The sequence below is a fragment of the Prosopis cineraria genome, unplaced genomic scaffold (assembly GCF_029017545.1).
Source record: "Prosopis cineraria cultivar Desert tree isolate PC_DT_omini unplaced genomic scaffold, ASM2901754v1 PC3, whole genome shotgun sequence".
Lineage (NCBI taxonomy): Eukaryota > Viridiplantae > Streptophyta > Magnoliopsida > Fabales > Fabaceae > Prosopis > Prosopis cineraria.
In genome coordinates this window covers 36,452,387-36,474,115 of record NW_026555334.1, presented here as the reverse complement: position 1 = coordinate 36,474,115, position 21,729 = coordinate 36,452,387, and the positions used below count along the sequence as shown (strand labels likewise).

General features: G+C 34.4%; 2 protein-coding genes across 2 annotated transcripts; both read right to left on the bottom strand.

The window, feature by feature from the left end:
• Positions 1-6,154: 6,154 nt before the first annotated feature.
• On the bottom strand, positions 6,155-9,438 carry LOC129305697 (nucleoside-triphosphatase-like). Its single transcript, XM_054945679.1, has 9 exons — positions 9,154-9,438; positions 8,930-9,058; positions 8,773-8,829; positions 7,790-7,885; positions 7,391-7,596; positions 7,137-7,228; positions 6,826-7,040; positions 6,511-6,700; positions 6,155-6,413 (listed from the first exon to the last, which is right to left on the bottom strand). Exons 1-9 carry the CDS (start codon positions 9,406-9,408, stop codon positions 6,271-6,273), a joined length of 1,383 nt encoding a protein of 460 aa, XP_054801654.1. The 5' UTR covers positions 9,409-9,438; the 3' UTR covers positions 6,155-6,270.
• An 8,478-nt stretch (positions 9,439-17,916) lies between these two features.
• LOC129305698 (nucleoside-triphosphatase-like) lies at positions 17,917-20,780 on the bottom strand. Its single transcript, XM_054945680.1, is given in 12 exon segments — positions 17,917-18,181; positions 18,184-18,210; positions 18,213-18,257; positions 18,359-18,548; positions 18,658-18,872; positions 19,021-19,112; positions 19,232-19,385; positions 19,388-19,436; positions 19,828-19,914; positions 20,024-20,080; positions 20,212-20,340; positions 20,458-20,780. Coding segments are annotated over 12 exon segments (1,338 nt in total). The 5' UTR covers positions 20,686-20,780; the 3' UTR covers positions 17,917-18,116.
• Between the last annotated feature and the right edge of the window lie 949 nt (positions 20,781-21,729).

Here is a 21,729-nt window from a genome sequence, read left to right as displayed (position 1 = left end):
TGTGACTAAAAAGTTATAAAACCATGAAGTTTTATTACTATGAAAACATGAGGCAGCATAACGGCTTCAAAATGCAATATTCTTGGGCATTTTGCCCTCTCTTCATATTAAACAATCCCATTTGACACAACCAAATGCATGAAATTATTAGTTAAACTAAGCTTAAAAAATAAAATTTATAATTTGATACAATTAACATTATCAATCTAAATAAAATTTTAGTAGTATAACGGTTTATAATTAAAAGTTTCCCAAGTATTTTACCCTATTTTCAACCCAACTTAATCACAAATAGCAATCAAATTCACAATATTCAAAATCCCCATATAGCACAGATTCAAATCCTTTTTCACACAACTACATTCAATTTACATAGTTTCAACAGCAACAAATCAAATTTAAACAACCTAAATTAGTAATTAAACAAAACATAACTTCAGCCAAACCGATATCAAGCTTCAGTCACACAATTTGCAGAAAAAATCCAACAAAAAAAAAATCAATATCAACCTAAATTGCTGAAAAATCACTAAATTCAAGTGAAATAAGATCACTCACCAGAAATTAAGCAATATAGAACCCAAATTCCAATCAACCAGATGAAAAAAAATCAACAAGTGATGAATAAAGCCACTACCACGCTGAAAATATGATAGAAAGGGAAGTTAGAGTTGTTAATCCCAAACTTATAATATGAATTGCAAATTCATAGTCAATTAGGCGAAGCCAATTAGACCAATATAGTACACCAATTTAATTAGGCAAACCCAAATCTAGATTCATTGCTAATTCAAAGCTTAACATTTTACATTGAGAACTACAATTTTGGTGCAAACATAAGTATTATTTTACTTTTTGAAAGTTAAAAAAAAAGTTGGTGTTAGATATGACAAAACACCAAAGACGGGGTGAATTGGGTGTTTGAAAAAATTTTAATTCTTTTATAACTTTTTAACAAAATTGTATTTAAAGAAAGATTTAAGAAAATTTGAGTTCTAAACTTTATGTGTAAGAATGCTAAAGTTATTTTTGCAAGCTCAATATGTGTAACAATGTTTAGAAATTGTTTCTAAGTAAAAGTTTAAGTAAATGTATATAGTTTTATCAAATTTAAGTTTACACACTAAAACATAGTATAAGCTAAGGTTGCTAGAAATATAAAGAGCTAAGGGAAAAGAGATTGCAAACAATGGTTCATCTTGGTTCAACTCCACCTCTTGAGCTTACATCCAGTCCCAAGCAATTACTTGTGATTTTTTCATTATAACACAAGCTTGAGTAGTTGCTTGCCACCTCGATATATTCACAAGTTTAGTTTAGACTCTTGTGAGCCTTTACAACAACTTACTTTACTGGTGAGCTTTTTTTCTTAAGAGAACAACATCTCTTGATTTCAAGAAAAATCTCTCCATCACCTTTATAAAAGTTGAGTATGTGAATCACTCAATTGAAACTTTCTCTAAGAGTAATGAGTACAATAAAGCTTTAATACCAAATAATAAAGATATATATGATATTGGCTCAAGAACAATGATTTTTATATAATAAGGGTAATATGATTATGAATTTCATAGCTCAATGATTTTTAAGGTTAGTCTCTTGTTCAGCTCAGTTTGGATTGCTAAATGTATAGCTTGTGGAGTGAAATACATGTTAAAGACATTAGATGACTGTTTAGAGACCTTACACGTCATTATAGCCATTAGTGCAAAATTTTGTGAGGAACCAAGGTTGATTGAGATGTGTTTTAAAGGTTTCACAAGTGAAAATGACATATCGCGTGTGTTTTGAAAGTGCCTCACACGTATTTTGGAGTTCCACATGAATAGGTGTAAATTCTTGCTTAGGAACCTAACAAATCACACAAAAAATTGCATGTGGTAATGTCTAGAAGACAAATCACGCAAGGAAGCAAGGTGTCTTCACACATGATTTGGACCATAGAGGCTATAGAATGAAAAATAAGATTCTAGAGGTCATTTCACGCTTGTGTACAAGGTGCTTCACTCATGATTTTGCTTACAGAGGCTATTTAGTGCAAAACAAGGCTTTTGGGTGCAATTTCATTCATATGTCCAAGGTGCTCTCACGCGAGATTTGAACACTAATGTTAAATCACACGTGCGTCTCAGCTGTTCCCATGCATGATTTAGAGGGTTCACTACACATAACTTTATGATGTTTTAAGCTCTTCTTGAATTATTCTTCTCTTTATCTTTATGTTCTTCAATCATGAGTGTAGCATGCAAATGATGACTTCAACTTTGTTCCTCTTCATGCTTACTTTCATCTTTACTTTGGACAACCTTAAATACTATATCATGAATAAAATGATTAGTCCAAGTATCAATATGTATATATCCAAGTTGTGAGAGTTAATACTATGAACACTCTTGGATATATAATCAATTTAAGATAAGAAAAAATATGATAGCATAAAATAATTTTGATGCACAGAAATTATTTTTTCAAATTAATGTAATATGAAACAATATAAATAAAAATATTTTAAAGCACTTGTTCTATATTCATGGTTAACTACTCTTTATATATGAAAATAATTAGGCATAAATATAGTTGACTCATTATATTTGATATCATCATAACTTAAGCTAAACATAATGTCACAAGCCATTACGTCTAACAGTTGAGAGTAAAAGTGTCTATATATGTGTGGGAGCCCTTACACATTATCAATTTAATTTTTATTTTTGTACACCAAATTTTGGATTCATCACTGATAAGTCATATATTTTGCACACTTTTCTTTTACATTTGTGACCATATTTTATTAGTTTAGACCCTTATATGCATGATTTTAGCATTGAATTTGATCATAGGCTAATTTGAATTGAGTTTTGGCATTAAGGGTATTTTGATCATTTTGTACATTTTATTGAAATTAATTGTTTTTAATATGAAATTTTAATTCTTTGACACATTTTATAACTTGAGAAATTTTTATTCTCATTTTTTAAAATTTTATTTGGTTCAATTGCATTGGATTAATTTAGTTTTTGTTACTTTGTGTTTTTAAAAAAAATTAATGGGCCAATTTGGTAATTTTTATTAATTTTTTTATTTTAAATTAGTTTTTTTGACTTTTCAGCAAACAGGAAAATGCAAAAACGGAAAAACGGAGAAGGCGTGACTCTTCTTCCGTGGTCGCGGAGCTGGGAAAAAAAAAAATGGTCATCTCCTCTGGTTCACAGCTCCACACGGACAACTCTCTGGGTTCAGAGATGATCGCCCATCTTCATCCAAGTCTGAATTTGGCCAATTACACGCACAGGTTTGCTCACTTTCCTTTGAGGTTTCAGAGCATCACAGGCGGACGCTCACGAGCTCTGAGTTGCAGAACCATTGCACATCTTCCTCTACTTCGCACGATCGCTGACTCTCCTCTGGTCGCACCACCTCACACACGCAAGAACACTCATCTTCCTTTCGGTTTTCAGTTGGCTGCACGTGGTTGCGGACTCTTATCTCGTCGCACAGATTCGCCATCACAGCTTCTCCTCTTAGTTTCCAGTTCAATCGCATGCTCGCCAAGCTCACAGTTTCCTTCAAGCGTTCAGCCATGGCAGCTTCTTGTGGACGTTTTCTACAATCAACCATTGAGGAGAACGAAATGAGTAGCTGAATCTTCTCTAGAGTTCTTCAAGGGAGATGAGATTTTCACTTGAGTTTTCTTAATTCCATTTCATTTCGGTTTGCTGTAACCCACGTCTAATTGTTCTAATTTTCTTGTCACCATTAGCTTGGTGATTCAATTCTAATTAGATTGAATTCTCTAGTTGATTTCACTCCTTTGAGAGACTTAGATGTTTTGAATTCACTCTTAAATTGGATGATGTACACTAAATGTTTGAATTTATGCTTCCATAGCTATTGTTGTGTAATGTTATTCTGTTCAATCCTTGTGTGATGTCTAAATTAGTTGGCTTCTGTTTAAGTCTTAAGTTGAAGTCAATTGCTTAATTTTTGATTGGTTTTAAGTGTTAGAACATAGTCAAGGCAAGGCAATGTCTAATTTTGAGTCAAGTCATTGTTTGATATAATTTTCATAGGGATTATATCTTAGTCTAAGCCACAATCACCTAATTCTAATGGTAATTAGAAATTTTACATAATGTTAAATGAATTGCAAGAACCGAATGAATTAAACTTAGGATTCTATAATGGTAAAAGTGGATTTAAATCTTGAAAAAGTCACTTGTTTACTTGGTTAAGTCAATTTCATCTCTCTTTACATTTTTCTATAAAATTCAAAAATCATAAACACTTTAAACCTTAGTTTTGATTTTCAAAACAACATTGTTTTTAACTTGTGAAAATTATTTATGAATTTTCTTTGGTTATTTAAGCTTGCTTTCTTGGGATTTAATGATCTAGGGTATACTCAGCTATATTTTATTTTCTTTAAAAAATTTGATACGATTTAGGGCTTTTCAATTACTTAGAGGATTGAATTGATATGTTGAAAAAGGTATCAAGGGTGGGACTTCAATTTAATTTTGTTGGTAAACAATGTGTACCTAGAAATAGTAGTGTGTGGATGTCTCAATTAATTTCTCAGAGACATTTAATCGAATAACTTGTGTGCATCCATTTAATGGCATGTGAAGCAAGCAAAAAAAAATCAACATGCATCTATTAAGCACCCAGCTATTAAGAAAATAATCAATGCAAAGCAAGCAATCTAATATAGGTATCAATTACAAACTAGTAGCTACCATATTCATCAATTTGAACTTCAAACAATTTGAAAAAAAAGTGAGAATCTATAGCTTAAATGCACTTGAGAATGGCTTTGGTCTGCAAAACAAAATCCAAATCAATGTGCTCGAATGGATTCCACCAAACTAAAATAGGGAATGCCCTTAGGAGAGTAAAAAGCAGGCTCTGATTCCTTGTGAAGCAAGTGCTTGCTCCATTGGGAAAGCAACACCTTTGGGAGAACGATGTGGTGCTTGAAGAAGCTAGGACATGAAGAATATTGGGATTACATTTCAAAAGACAATGCTTCGAAGGGAGATGAAATTGCAGAGATTTAGTGTAGAGAAGAAATTTCAAAGAGAGTTTGGGTGATTTGGGTGTTTCTTGTTATGTCTCAAGCTTCAATGAGCTTGCGCGATATATGTCTGATTTAAAATTACATAAATTTAACGATTGTATGTTTAACCATTACAATTTTTATTATAAATTTAACAGATGTATATTTAACCATTAAACTTTTTATTCTTGTATTTAGCAGTTGTATCATACAATTATCAAACTTATGAAAAGAATACTCTAAAAATAAAAAATTTCAAATATTATAATATAAGTTTAATGGTTTTATTAATAACCATCAAATATGTGTAACTATATATTTAACGGTTAATAGTTTAATAATCAAATATTCTCTTCTCCTTTCTCTGCATCCTCAAATTCAAAGTTTTTACTTACAATCGTAAAATATATAAGCATCAAATATTTTAAAATCTATAGTAGTGACCTAGAATTTGTTTCGTTTCCAATGAAGCAGTGGAGTCTCATATCATGAATTCTTTTTAACAGGACTTCCGAATCGATTAGGTTTACAAATTTGCATGGAAATGGAATAGTAGGAAGGATCAGAACCAGATACCCGTGACTTGTACATCATTTGCCAGCTCGGTTGTGCCGAGAATAAACTACCATCTCTTGACTCGGTCGGTCGGTCGGTCGGTCCGTCCGTCCGTCCTTCCTCTGCCTAATTCAATCAGTATCCTATTCCGTAATCAACGCATTGCTATCCACTGGGTTTAAATAAAGTAACTAGAAAGCTGGTTCCAGTTTAAGACCATAGTAGCCCCTCTAAGCCCATTGCTCGGATATTTGGGCTCAAGAAAGCCCATTTGAGGCCCAATCAATGTCAATGGAAGCACTTCGTCATCCGATCCACTCGACCCAAAAACAATCACGTCCACAGTGTCGTCCGACGTACGCGTCCCTCGTTTCTTCCCCTTTCGGCCAATGCACTAGATTCACTACACTGTTCCTTTAAAAATCATTTGAGTCCCAGGTATCAAAGCATCAAACAGCCTAAGAAGTAAATTTGATTATAATATAATTTTGTTACATAGGTTTTATACATGGCAAATTATTAGCCAACGTAATGGTGCGGATAGAGGGGGAAAAAGGAGCTTTATTGAAAACATCATGGTCATGCATGTTTGAGAAGTGGGCTCATACATTTAGCTCTTCCCTTCAGCACAGATGATATAATTAGATATAGCATACTTATTATGCGAGGTACATCAATGGTTTGAATGCAGATAAAGAAGAAATAGATTCAATGGCGTTGCCCAGGGCCCACGATGCATCCAAGTAGGAACCTTCATATTCTATCTGGTTCACGACCGTCACCACTTCCCATGGATCCAGACCTGCCAAGCCAACCGTAGAAAACATGTCATCGTTAACTAATCATTTTCTAGATACAAATTAAACAAAAATCAATAGTATGAACTCGCTGAAGCGTACCAAATCCATCGACCAGCAAGGTGTACTGGTATACAAGATCCATGCACGTATATGCCAGCACGTCCTCGTCTATCAGTGGGAAAGTAGTATTGGCCTCGTCGTATGTTGTCTTGCAAGCAAGCTCTGCTGTTATCTTGTAATCTATTAGACGAACCTCGCTGCTCGTTTTGTTCGGGTCTGCAAAACCTGCCTACACACACACACATTCAGATTTATTAGTATTAATGATAAACCCCGGGGGTTGGGGGTGGGGGGAGGAGATAATTGCGAATGAATGAAGCAAGGTGAAAATGGTGTGGCATCAAACAATAATACCTGAACGGCGAGGTAATAGAAGGAAGTGGCGAGGTAAAGCTGTTTCTGGCCTGGTCCGCCTCCACCGTTCCAAACGCCCCCAAATGTGCAGTTCTTGTGTGCACACGTGGTGTTAAAGTCGAAAAGCTTCAGAACTGTGTTCCTGCATTCACTGAAGCTTGACCCGTTCGCCGGCGCCGACGCTCTGTACTCAACATCTTCGTATTCGTATGTCCCTTAATTCCCATTTCAGATAACCGCCAAATTCAATCAGAGTCCATCAGTTGCTGCATCTGCTTTCTTCATCAGACATATATGGCGTAATTACTTACCATTGAAGCCGGTTAAAATACAAGGGTTGTCAGAATCACCGGTCAGATTTAAGATCTCTGCACGGGATGCTTCTTTACCGAAGTTCAAGTAACTGGTGGATGAAATACGCAGAACAGTGCAAACTAAAGCTCAGTTAATCGGAAGAGTACTGTTGCTAATCAATCATGGATCAATAATTACAGGAGTAGTCAGTTCATAATAATCCGGCGAGTCCTATCATAATAATAATCCGGCGACTCTGGGGCGGAGAGACCTGTGAACGTAGATGTGATACAAGGATCCGCCGAGGTAAATCTTAGTGACGTAAGCGTCTCCATTAGGGGCATTAGAGGGAGCATTGGCAGCCACATCCTCTGAGATGGCATAAGCCATCTGAACCGATCCTCCTCCCAGATCTGCCACTCCTATCGTGTTTGGATACTCTTCGCCCAGCTTATTCAGCAGATAGTTCACCGTCACCTGTTCAAATTATGATCCTTTCCCAATTCATATTTTTAACATATAATTCAAACGAAAGTGTTCTTATTTGTAAAAATGCTCTGTTCAACCGGAGTCCACATTGAGATGTTTACCTCAGCTAGGTACGCGTGTGTGTGTGTGTGTATCTGGATGATTTCCAGGTTTGTAAAGAATTAAGGCCACTTTACTTTACCCATAGATAATATCCTTCTTGGTTTCCACTGAGAATGGCTATCGCATCATCTGACTCCAACTCGAATGAGGTATTGCTCTTCACGACATCCCTCACCTTGGGAAACATATGACAAGGGGAAATTCAATTAATGGCAATTAATTATTATTAAATAAAAATGTTGAAAGCGTGAACGGATATGTCGTTGAAGCTGCGCCTGAATATTTTAGCATAAACGACAAAACGTTGTAGTCACGCCTCCAATCATGCATCCATGTAATTATTTCATTCGGCATTCATTCTTGATTAATGATTTCTATGAGGTGCCCCATGTAATTGTTGTACTGTCCACCACTTAAAAGCCCAGTTGTTTCCTGCCCACAAACGACGTTTGAAACGGTTCGTTGGCCCATATTAAAAAATCTATGCATATGATAATGATATGCTCATTTGCATAAATTTTTTAAGTACTCCCTCCAATCCTAATGACCCATAAAAATCAAGTAGTAAGGACAAATTTTTTTATTCAAAATAAATATTAGTACTCTTTTTTTAGGAAAAAAATATAATTTTAAATATTTTTTAAACAACATTAGAGGTAAAAAATTGTTAAAATTGGTTAATAAAGCACAAGACATAAAACATAAAATTATAATGACGCGTCAAAAAAAAAAACTATTTCAATATGAATAAAAATTGTATAGTTATTAACATTATGCTTTTTTATCTTAATTAAGTTAAACATACATTTTTTGGGCTTGTTTAACCTTTTCAAAATCACCACCGTAATGAAAAGAAAATTTCAGCTTATTTTGATAAATTATTTAAATTTTTTTAAAAAAAAATCACTTTTGTCACGAGTCAATTGAAGCGCCAAACAACGGATTGATCTCTTTTTTTGGCTAACAACACTGGATTTAATCTTAAACAAGCATTGCGGCGAGTTAAATGAAGGATCGGCAGCTCGGAGAGAGAGCTGAGAGGGAGGAGTGAGAGTTACGTACGGCTTGCAAGATGAGTTCAGAAGTATTGGTGTCTAAAGATCTCAAACCCGCAGTGGCCTGCACGAGCAAAGCAGATATATGGAATAACAGTGTGTCTGTGCGGTTAATTTCCTCAGGAATGAAGAAAGAAGCACAAGAAAGAGAAGAAGAAGGTAACCCCGAGGCGGAGGGGCGTAACGGAGCGAGACTCCTCCGGAATCACACTCTCCGCTTTCGTCAGCAGCGGCATCACCGATTCTGCCGCCTCCTCCGGATTGCTCGAGTACGAACTCAGCCCCGGCGTCACCTGTGGCATTTGTTCATTTACTTACAATTAATTAATTGATTAGCCCCCATCATCACCATTCCCATGACCATGAAGATGAATTGAAAGTGGTTAACCTTGTAGTAGTACTCAAAATCGTCGCCGATGTAAAGCAGATTTAAGCTCTGGTTGAAGTGGAAGACGTGAAGGCGGGTGCCCGTGCTGCCGCTGTCAAGTATCACAGCGTAGGAGGAGTTGCTAGACGAGATATTGCTCGTGGATTTGGGATGCAGAGCCCCCAGTTTCCGGTGTGTGAACTCATCGCCGTCGCACCACGACGCCGTCCCCACCGCCACCACGCACCATATCCACACTCCCACTCGCCACTGCATGCTTGCTTCTCCCACTCCTTGCTCGCCTTTCCACCCCCCCCCTTTCCATTTATAACCTCCATGCCTCCAACTTGTTTCTCCATATTTAATTTTTATGTTTTATGTTTATTTTAAGAATAAATAAAACTATTTCTCTCCCGTATATTTATCCATTATCTCATTTAATCCAAGTTTAGGTCTGGTTATCCGCGTGTCTTTTATAATTTTATGATTTATTGTTTATTTCAAAAATAAATAAAATTACATCCCTCACACACACTTCTCTCCATTATCCTAACTTAATTTCAAATTTATAATGATTAAAAAAAATAATCTAAACCAAAAATAATAATCAAATTCAATTTTATAATATATATAGTAATATATAATTAGAACGCCATGCAAAATGGTAATGCCACATGTCCTTCCCACTCAAATTTTCTAATTTAACTAATTCATAATTTTAAAATTTTAATTTAAAAATTATAAAACTACCCTAACTCCATCTCAACTTTCCATTAAAATATTGCAAGTTCTTTCATTTATTTTTAAAAATATTTTATTGCGCTGGATATATAGGTGTTCTTGCACAGAAAATAATCATGTTTGAGTTGCTGTCAAACACTAAATGAAGATAATTTTTTTTCCAAGTATTTAAATACTGACCCATCAAGTTGTGAAAAACAATCGCTTTTGCTTAACTCAACTCGTTATACTTATTAATCCTTTGTATATAGTTTCATTTTTCCGGTGCAACGCAAATGCCTCTTCTTGTTGCATATATCAATTAGTTCTGCTTCTTGTTTGGGTTAAAAAAGAAAAAGAATCTTAAAACTTGTGATGCATATGATGTGAATAGAGCTACCTCATCGTGAATTCAGAGAGACTGCGACCAGAGAAAATAAAATAATTAGGAGTTAGGACCACTTGTAGATTGCAGCTGTTGGCTGTATGGTGGTAGATTGAGAGCTGAGCTACTTGAGCCGTGTCGAAGAACATTATCTTTAAGAACTATTTCGGCATACTGAGACGACGAACCGACAATTTTTCAAAATTAAATAAGCACTTTCTGCATAAGCAAGGCACCAGAACAGCAGCACTGACAGGAAATAAACTCAGATGAAGAACATGAATGTAGGAGAAGTCAGAGGGAGGAGGAGAGAAATGCTTCAAAAGCTCAAGAGGCTGGTCTCCAGTTCAGTCCGCACGCATGCCCATAAATAGGCCAAGATCTTGGACAAACATTGGGCAGCATTTACTAGATTAATTCACCGGTTACACAAACATAAAATATATTTAAGCATTTGTCTGGAAACGTTTATGGGGACAAACACATTTAGGAATTTATACATCCATTTCAAGAATTGTTTGAAGGCCAAAAATGCTTACAGTTTGAATTCAAACTCCAGACAGCCAAAAAATGAGGTTTTCCTATAAGCTTATGTAAATGAATAATTATTTATTTTTGTAAAAATAATTAGGTAAAAGGAACCCAATGTCTCTTGAGCTCGTGCATGGGGACGAATCGATTGATTTCAATTGCGATTGTCCTGGGTTGGCCTATTTCGTGTGCGTAAGCCCACTTCTCCTCCAAGCCCATCTTACTAGCCCATTTCATTCCTTAGTATTATACACTATGAGCTCTCTTTATTTAGGCAATGTGGGACACACACACACACACAGAGTTATTACAACAATCTCCCACATGTGTCAAAAGGATCTACTATTATCTGAATTATTCATACGGAGGATAATCACTTTTAATTTGGTATCTGTCGACTTAAACCAAACTTACATGAATAAAACTTAGCACATAAAAAAGTCGGTGTAACTTTATTATTAAACCAACAAATCTTGAGTGTGTACTAGAGGTCTTATTAATTGGATTATACCCCCACAGTCTCTGTTGTTAATGATGGTTTTACACATTATCAGCTATGTGTGTGTCTAGTTTTAACAAATGTTCTAAAGATTTTGCCACGATTTTATAGGAGCAGTCGCACTCCACATTTGTATAGGTGTTTTTATCAAGCGTATCTACAATGAATACACCATCCATAAAGACTATGAAAACATTAAGAGGTTTCGCTCAGCCTCCGTTCAATACATTCTAGCACTTTTTCAAGCCATAGAAAAGGACAAAAATTAAGTGCTAGTAGAACTAACAAGTGACTTGTTCTTATCCATTAAACCTTCTTCATAGGATCTCCAATCACAAAGATTAGGTTTCCATCACCATTAATTTTAAATAGGCTTAAGTCCTATTCCCCTCGATGTTTAAATAATAAATTTCTTCCTTAAGGGCTTAGTTAATGGATCTGCCAGATTTAACTCTAATCTTGCATAATTGATTGAGATGACCCCATATTTAAGTAGCTGCCTTATAATATTATGTCTTAATCGAATATTTCTACTTTTGCTATTAAAGGTTTTATTTTTAGTCGTTGCTATTGCAAATTGGCTATCACAATGTAAAAACACTGATGGTGTGAGCTTTTCACCTATTAGAATACTTGTTAAGAAGTTTTTCAACCATTCAACCTCAGTTCTAGCCAGCTCTATGGCAATAAATTCAGAATCCTTTAAGGACTTTGTATTGATTGGTTGTTTTGCAGACTTTCAGGTTATTGCACCACTACCAAGAGTGAAAATATAACCACTAGTGGATTTTGTCTCTTCTGAATTTGAAATCTAGTTAGCATCATTATATCCTTTTAAAACAACAGGAAATTCATTATACAATATACCATAATTCATGGTACCTCTCAAATATCTCAAGACTCTCACTAGAGCCTTCTAGTATTTACTGCTTGGACAGTGGGTATATTTGCTCAATCTAACTACAACATAAGCTATATCAGTTCTGGTAAAATTTATCAAATGCAATAGACTCCTAATAATCTGTACATACTCAGATTGAGCAACTGGGTCACCCTGTGCTTTTTTAATTGCACACTTGAATCATAAAGAGTACTCAGAGGAGTATCTTCAAGATGTCTAAATTTCTGAAAATTTCTCAACATAATCTTCTTGGGAAGCAAAATCTCATTTTCATTCCTTATGATTTTTACACCAAAGATTACCTTAACTTCACCCATATCTTTTATATCAAAATTTGAAGAAAGAAAATTTTTTGTTTCATTAACAACATACATACTAAAGCCAAGATTAGCATATCATCCACATATAAGCATATAATCACACAATCATTATTCACAAGATTTGTATAAACACATCTTTCTACTTCAACAATAGAAAAACCACCATTTGTCAAAACTTGATCAAGTTTTTTCATGCCATTGTTTAGGTGCTTGTTTTAAGCTATACAAAGACTTGACAAGTTTACAAACTTTATTTTCTTCCCCAAAAATCACACATCCCTCAGGCTGTATCATATAAATTTCTTCTTCCAAATCACCATTCAAAAATGCTGTTTTAACATCCATTTAGTGAACAAAAAATTTGTAAATTGAAGCCAAAACAATAATAATTCTTATAAAAGAAATTCTAGTTATAGAAGAAAAAGTGTCAAAATAATCAATATTTTTCTTTTGAATAAAAAACTAAAAAGTGATAAGCTACACTTTGTTCAATATACCCAATAAATATACAATGAGAAATTTTAGAATCAATTTTTTTTCTTTTTAGGATTAGGCAATAAAACTTTTACGAGACACACCTATACTTTCAACTATTTTAAATTTAGGGTAAACCTTTTCACAAATCATAAGTATTTTTTTTGTTTTCTTATGAGGTATCCTATTTTGTACAGAAACATGCAGATAAATAACTTCACCCCACAAGTTATCAGTGCAGAAGAACTCACAAGCAAAGCATTCATCATTTTTTTAATGTTCTATTTTTTCTTTTTACAACATCATTAGACTCGGGAGAATAAGGAGGTGTTTTCTCATGAATAATACCTTCTTTTTCATAAAAATTATTTAACAAAATATATTCTCCATTTCTATTAGATCTAACTCTTTTAATTTTTTTTTTTTAACTGATTCTCAACTTTTGCTCTGTATAAAAGAAATTTTTTAAAAGTCTCATCTTTATTTTTTAACAAGTGTACCTTAGTATATCTTGAAAAATCATCAATAAAAGTAATATAATATTTTTTACTACATCTAGTCATAGTTTGTTTTAAATCACCTAAATCAATGTGAATTAAAGACAATAATTTAGGTTCTCTTTGATTAAAAAAATGAGGTTTTTTTACTTTGTTTGGTTTCTGCACACACTTCACAGCTTGGTAGCGCATTTGTTTTGGGTACAAAATGTCACGGGTTTAAATCCTGTCATCCCTATCCCTTACTATTAGACATGGACACTTTTCTTTTCATTATAATTGTTTTTTAGCCATAAACTTTGCGTTTGCGGATGGAATCTCTGTCACTTGTAGTGATTTATTCATTCATGAAATGGGTTAGATTGGTATTAGTCTGGATACAGAAAAATAATTCTATTAAATCTAATGTACTTATTAGATCGAATAAGTACATTATGTCAAAATTGAGAGATTTTATGCCTCGAATGCTTTTGCTAATTCAAATTGAATACGGAGCTGGAGCTTCTAACTATAATGAATGCGCTAACTATAGATATGATGCCAGAAAAAGATCGATTTTCTATCTATATCACCCTTCAATAAAACTAGAACAAATATTAATTCTTTACCCGAGATAATCCACTAAAAAGAGAGGGTCCATAGTATAGTTTTTACAGTGCAATAAAGTTACATAGTGTCCATTTTTGTTGATATAAGAGGTATATACAAGATATTTTTGATAAGGGTTTTGTGAAATCTTCTAAGATGTTAATCGGTAAAAGGATTGAGGTTGGTTGGATGTATTTACTAAAATAACCTAATCCTTTTTTTGAAAAGACCTACATAAAAATATGCTACCGAGTACCGACGTAAGTAAAGCTAATGCAACAGTAGTATTTATATCATTTGTGGGTGCAACCAACTCCCCATGAGATAACTGTATGATTTTCCTTATCACTGTTTTTAATTTCAGAAAATAGTTTAAGTTGTCACATCCTATTTATATAACCTTTACTAGCATGACCTAGTCTAATATGCCACAAATTAAAGGAATCAATCATATAAATAGGCACATACTCAGAAGATGCAGTCTTATTCATTTCATCAACATTCAAAATAAACAGTTCCTGATTACAATACCCTTTCCCCACAAATACATTATTCTCTGGCATTATAATTTTGTCAAATTTAAATGACACTTTAACTCCACCTTTCCCTAACAGAGCAACTAAAATTATGTTTGCTCTAACTTTAGGCACATATAGAATATCGTTAAGAGCCAGAGTCTTTCTTGATGTGAGCTTTAAGAACACTTTTTCTTTTCCTTGAACATTGGTAGTTTGGGAATCAACAATGTAAACATGATCTTCCCCTTCTTTTATAAGATTATGGAGGTAAACATCTCCTGATTAGCACATATGTGCCTAGTAGCCTAAAAGTCTACCACCCATTTCTTCACATTAGAAATCAAGAGAGCTTATGACACTATTGCAGTAATGATGTCATCATCATTGTCATCATCTCATTGTACCAAATTTAATTTTGGCTTTTGAGGCTTATAATGGTTCGCTCTCTTCCTCTACTGTACTGCATAGTGTCCTAGTTTACTATAGACAAAACAGTCTCCTTTTTTCTTAAAAGAGGGGTTATAAGCATTGGGTTTGTAATCAGATTTCCTATTCTATTTGTTATCTTTGGTTTTAGGGTTATATCTCGTTTGAGGCTTTATCTCCACCACATTGGTTTTGGATGTCATTTCTTTGGTTCGAGTTGCACGTACTACCTTATGGTTGGTGTCTTTGATTATTATGTGAATGATCAGGTCAACTAAGGACAGCTGCTTCTGTTTGTGTTTCAACTGCTGTTTGTAATCATTTCACAATTATGGTAGCTTTTCAATTAGGATTCTAGCAACGAACTCATTTGGAAGGTTGATGTTTTCAGCACAAAGCTCCTCCAGCAACTTGTGATATTCATTGATTTGCTCATTCACATCATTGTTCTCGATCATCTCTCATTTATAATAATTTTTCACAATGAATTTTTGTTTGCTAGCATCCTCACAGTGTAATTTGTCACCCGAGACTCCTAGATCATACAAGCTTCCTTGTAGACACAGTAGACATTGAATAGATCATTAAATAAAGTACTAATGAGTCCATACAACTCTTTGGGCTTAGTCAGGATCAGCAGCAGGCTCGATTTGAGCAAGAGCAACAGCCACACCTTGCATATCAAGAATGGTGAAGACTCGTTTTTGCCAACGTTTAAAATTCTTGTCGTCAATGACCTCTATCTTTGATATCTCTAGGAATGGCCTCGGCAGGGGGACAGCAACAGCAGCAAGGATGAAGTGATTTCCACTAGAACCACCAGCTACATCCTTGGGGACAAGATTCTCAACACCGTTGGACGCCATTTAGTTCGAATAGTTCTTAAGATTATTAGTTGTATAGTGGTAGACTGAGAGCTAAGCTGCTTGAGTCATGTCGAAGCACACTGTCCTTAAGAACTATTTTGACACATCAGGATGACGAACCAACAGTTCTCCAAGATTAAACAAGCACTTCTTGTACAAGTAAGGCACCAGAACAGCAGCACTAACAGGAAATAAACTAGATGAAGAATAAGAATGTAGGAGAAGTTGGAGGGAGGAGGAGAGAAATGCCTCAAAAGTTTAAGAGGCTGGTGTCCAGTTCAGTCCACATGCATGCCTATATATAGGCCAAGATCTTGGACAAATGTTGGGCAGCATTTACTGGACGAGTTACACAAACATAAAATATATTTAAGCATTTGTCTAAAAACGTTAAGGGGCAAACACGTTTAGGAATTTATACATCCATTTCAAGAATTTGTTTAAAAGCCAAAAACACTTATGGTTTAAATTCAAACTCCAGATAGCTAAAAAATGAGGCTTTCCGGTAAGCTCATGTAACTAATAATTATTTATTTTTGTAAAAATAATTCAGTAAAAGAAACCCAAGCCTCTTGAACTCTAGCATGGGAGGTGAATCGGTTGATTTTAACTACGATCGCCCTGAGTTAGTTTGTTTCATGCTTGCAAACCCACTTCTCTTTTAAGCCTATTTTACTAATCCATTTCATTCTTTAGTATTTATATACTACGAGCTCTCTTCGTTTAAGTAATGTGAAATTTTTGACACATTATTACTACAACAGCAGCTTCATGCATTGTGTTGTTTCAGGCTCAGGGACGACCTGCGGGACCGTTTCTTGAATAACATGGCATTGTTAATTGGCTGCGTGACAAACAACAGACAACATGTGGTAACATTGCCTTCCTATCAGCTTGCATGATTTCTCGATCAAACCACGCGTATATTTAAAACAATTCCTGAGATCGTACGAATCTTTCTAAGATATCAAAATAATAAAAATAAATTGTGAGCAGCCCAATGAGACACGTGAAAAAACAACAGAATAAAGATGTGACACCAGGCTTTGGCAAGAAGCTGCTGTCCTTATCGAGAGCATAATATCTGGTAAACTTTATAATATATATATATATATATATTTTTTCAAAGTTTTCCCTTGGCGGTTAAATCAAGGGAAGATACCAGTAAAGTCTAAGAGATTAAATTAAAAATAATTAAGTTTTTTATAAATTTTTTAAAAAGATTAAATTAAAAATTTTGATTCAGATTATTATAAATTTAGGAGTTTAAATTATAAATAAATATTTAAATATTAAATATAACTCTTAAATTATAACAAATTTTTTATTTATAATTATTTAATTAAAATTTATAATTTATTTTATAAGAAATTTTGTACTGTCATTAATTTATTTATTTACAACCTAACAGTCTTTCTCCCCCAAATCATGTGGTTCTGAAGAGTTCATGAATCGAGAGCTAGTACTTATTTTATTTTAAATTATTTCTTTTTTGATGAGATGTATAATTCTTAAAATCATAATAATCTTTTGCAATAGTTCGCCCATTAAAATATTTATTATTTAAAAATAAACATTAGTTATTAAAAAGTTATTATTTTAAATTTTTAATCTTTATAATTTTTATAAAGATTAAGAGGGTTTATTAATTTAAAATATTAGCCCTAAATTTTAAAAAAATTTTAATCTTTATAATTTTATTTTTTAAAAAATACAAGGATAATGTTTGAAATGGTTAAATATAATAACTGAGTTACTAGAATTAAGTTTCGGGATCGAGTTACAATAAGTTAAAACTATAAATATTGAGTTATAATGAGTTAAAATTTAGGAATTGGGGTATAATTGATCGAGCTAAACTATAGGAACCAAAAAATTAATTTTTTAAATTTTATTTATGTGAGAAGGATGAAATTGAGTTCTTATGGGTACGTGTGATGAAAACGAGTTCCATGGTTTTTGATAGAATTGAGTTTCTGCATATTAAACAAGCAAATTTTAGAGTTTCACTTCCATATCTCGTGTCCCAGTTCCAACATTCCAAACCAGGCATCAAGGATTAAAAGTTATATTACATCTATTTTTTTTTTTCAAGACAAAAAGAGCATTCAATGTTTCAAGATAAGAAATGTTTCCTTGCATACATATTTTTGTTAACAAATTAAAGGCCGTGCCTTTAATGCCTCTTATTCTACCTCATACGGCCAATATAGATGGAAACACCTTATTATCAGCTGCTGGTGGGTGAGAAATGGTGAATTAAACAAAGTACAAGAGGCGTTCAAATTTGGGTAAGGATGAGACGGCTTCAATGGCAGTGCCGAGGGCCAAGTCGCTTCAACAAGATAATCCTGTACTCGAGTTTCTTCACCACTGTCACTTCTTGCCATGGATCTAGCCCTGTCACCACACAATAATTATTAATTAATATAATATAATATAACATTGCAGCTCTCAGCACCCAGTCATTTTAATTAATAATATTTAATTATGAAACCTACCGAACCCATCAACCAGCAAGGTATACTGGTATACAAGATCCATACACACGTATTGAAGCACATTTTCCTGGATCAATGGGAAGAAGGAATTGGCTTCCTCTAGTGTTGTCTTGCAAGCGAGCTCTGCTGCGATCTTGAAATCCACGATTCGAACCTTGCCGCTGGGCTTCTTTATATCAGCAATCCCAGCCTATGAAAGAATTGCATAATAGAATATATATAGATCCATGTGCGAATAGAATAAAATGTTATTATTATTTTGTTGAAGATTACTATACGTGTGTGTATCTATCGAGTACCTCAGTAGCTAAGTAATAGAAAGAAGTGGCAAGGTAGAGATTTTGCTGGCCGGGTCCACCTCCACCGTTCCAGATGCCACCAAACGTGCAGTTCTTCTGGGGACATGTGGCGTTCACATTGAGGGCCTTCAGAACCGTGTCTCTGCATTCACTGAAGCTCGACCCGCTGGGCATGGCGGACGCCTTGTATTCCACATCTCCGTATACATAAGACCCTTCCCAATTTCAAATATATATAAGTACAACAAAATTTAGAGGTTTCTTCATACCCCAAGGACAGATCTGTATGTATGATGATGATTATTATTATTATAAATTATAATAATATAAGGGGGGGTTTGGTCGTAATTACTGTATAATTACCATTAAAGCCAGCTAAAATACAAGGGTTGTCAGAATCACGGGTAATATTCAAGATCTTTGCACGAGACGCTTCTTTACCATAGTGCAAGTAACTGAAAGCAACACGTTCAAATTAGGGTATCAAAACATCAAAATAATTAAAAAGTAGTGCATGTGCATCATCTGAGGTTAGATCTGTTATATGGGAAAGAGAAATCAACAAGACATATACCTGTGAACGTAGACGAAGTACTTGGTTCCCTTGAGATACATCTTTGTTATGTATGGGTCCTCTGCTTCTGGAGCGTTGGGAGCCTTTGCAGCAGTTTCCTCTGAGACGGTGTACGCCATTTGAACCGATCCACCTCCCAGATCCACCACCCCCCCGTCTCCCAATATTCTTTTGCTAAGTTGCTCAATAGATAGTTTATTGCCACCTATGTATAATATTATTCCACACACCTTTTATTTTTTAGTTGCATGTGTGTCTCTGTGTGTGTCTTCAGATACTTTTTCCTTTTCACACCACCACTTTCTTGTGGAGTATAAACACGCATGTAATACTGTTGACTGTGTGACGCCGGCACGCTTCAGCACCATTTTTCATGACTTATTACTGTATATATGTGCTTATTTAATCCTATAATTTTTCGTTTTTTGGCCATCTTATATAATCCCATAATTAAAAGCGGACACGCATAATATTTATTGCCTAGTGACCAAAATTTGAGGCGTATGATGTTACGAGTTGATGAGTTGAATTTAATTTTATACGTATTCATCAACAGATCGTTGTTTTGAACTTAATGTAGGTTTCGTGAATCATACCCATAGATAAGAGCCTTCTTGGGTTCCATCAATAACAGCAACTGCCTCGAGTTTTAAAGTGCTTCTTTCCTTGAACATATCCCTCACCTATTAATAGATATTTAAATATGAATTAAAGAGATCTGGAAAATGTTATAAGAAGAGAGACTGATATATATGGAGAAACTAAGTCAATATATATAATATTGCTCATCACCGCTTGCAGGATCAGTTCAGAAGCATTTCCTTCCAAAAGTCTCAACCCTGCGGTTGCCTGCATTTGCACATAAATATTCATCAGTTAATCCATATCAGAAACTGCCGTGCAAAATGAAAATATATTTATATACTTTTATTTTATTCCAACTCGTGAGAGAAATGATGAGAAATAGTGAGGATGTATACCCCAAGTCTGAGGGGAGTCTTGTGGCGCACCCTTTTGGGAACAACGCCTTCAGCTTCCCCTAAAAGGGGAATCAGAGATTCAGCGGCTTTTTCTGGATTCTTGGCATATGCACTCAAACCCGGTTTAACCTGCAGCCGAGAATGAAAAACACATTATATGATAGAGAAGCAACTAATATAGCAGACGCAGGTAATTAAAATATTAGAGAAAAAAATATACGATATGATGGGACATATAGGAGAGACCTTGTCGAGAAACTCAAGATCTTGGCCAATGGGAATGAGGTCTAAGGTCCGGTTGAAGTGGAAGACATGGAGACGGCTGCCGGTACTTCCGGCATCAAAGATGACAGCGTAAGAGGTTGATGTTGATTTCAGTGTCTTACGATGCAGTTGCGACTGGGACGAGGAACAAGGGACTAGGCATATTATTATTACCAGCAACACACCCAACACTTGGGACTCCGTGCCCATACCTCACTCCTTCTCTCTGTTATTAGCTTCTTCAGCTTCACTTGGACCACATCAAGCCCATCCTCATCGCCTCCTTTACATAGTGATCATGATCACATGCTTATTCTTCACTCGTAAATTGTTATTATATCCTTTTAAAGCAGAACGCACTTCGTGCTTTTGGGAATTTAATAACTAATTATTTACCATCTTTATCTATCTTTATTATCATCTTGCTTTCTTCCATATTAAGCTATACATGGCATTAATTACACGCATAAAAAAGTCTTTGATTTTTTTTTAAATTTAGATTACTTTCAAAGACCTAGAGTTTTTTTGGATCATAGCAATTAACTTAAATATACAAAAATAGTCAGGTTCTGTAACATATAGAAATATAAACAATGATAAATATCAGATGAGCGAATCACATCATACCATATTTCTTGAATGGTTGTAATAACCTAACACTGAAAGCTAATTGTTATTATTATTAATTAAAGTTGATGTGACTAGTAGAAATTATTGCCATTTAAATAAATTGTTGGGTATTTGAATTTCAAGCAATTAAGCTGAGAAATGTATGTCTTCTCTTTTTTGGGTGAGAATAGGATGTTAAACGTGTGATGCATATGATGCGATGAGAGATCTTGTCGAGAAATATATACATAGATTGCCAACCATAAAAAATAAAATAATTAGGAGTCGCCGTTGTTTCATATGTGATTTTTAAAAGGGCAACATCGTATGGCCTGGCTTCAACTCACCTAATACCTGTGGGACCATTTATTGAATGGTGTTGTCTTTTTGTTTTTTGTTGATAAGGTACATTCCAAACAACATGAGTAAAACACTGAATTAATATAAGTAGCTTTCACCTTTTTCCCCTTCCCAAGTTCCCTTGATACAAGAAAGAAAGTGATAATAGCTTAAAACATTAATATTGGGAGAGTATGAGGAGTGACAAGAGATGGACCTAATTTGCATCTGTTGAGATTATGACTCAAATTTTTATAATTTTTATGATTATTTTTTATATATTATCTTAGTGTAAATCTATCATAT

What these genes read in the sequence shown, in the direction of transcription:
- LOC129305697 (XM_054945679.1), bottom strand. Translation starts at nt 9,408, where the DNA reads ATGCAGTGGCGAGTGGGAGTGTGGATATGGTGCGTGGTGGCGGTGGGG. An exon ending in TTACGCCCCTCCGCCTCGGG is followed by an intron (nt 8,830 to 8,929) that starts GTTACCTTCTTC and finishes TTGCTCGTGCAG; the next exon opens with GCCACTGCGGGTTTGAGATC. An exon ending in CTGAACTCATCTTGCAAGCC is followed by an intron (nt 7,886 to 8,772) that starts GTACGTAACTCT and finishes ATGTTTCCCAAG; the next exon opens with GTGAGGGATGTCGTGAAGAG.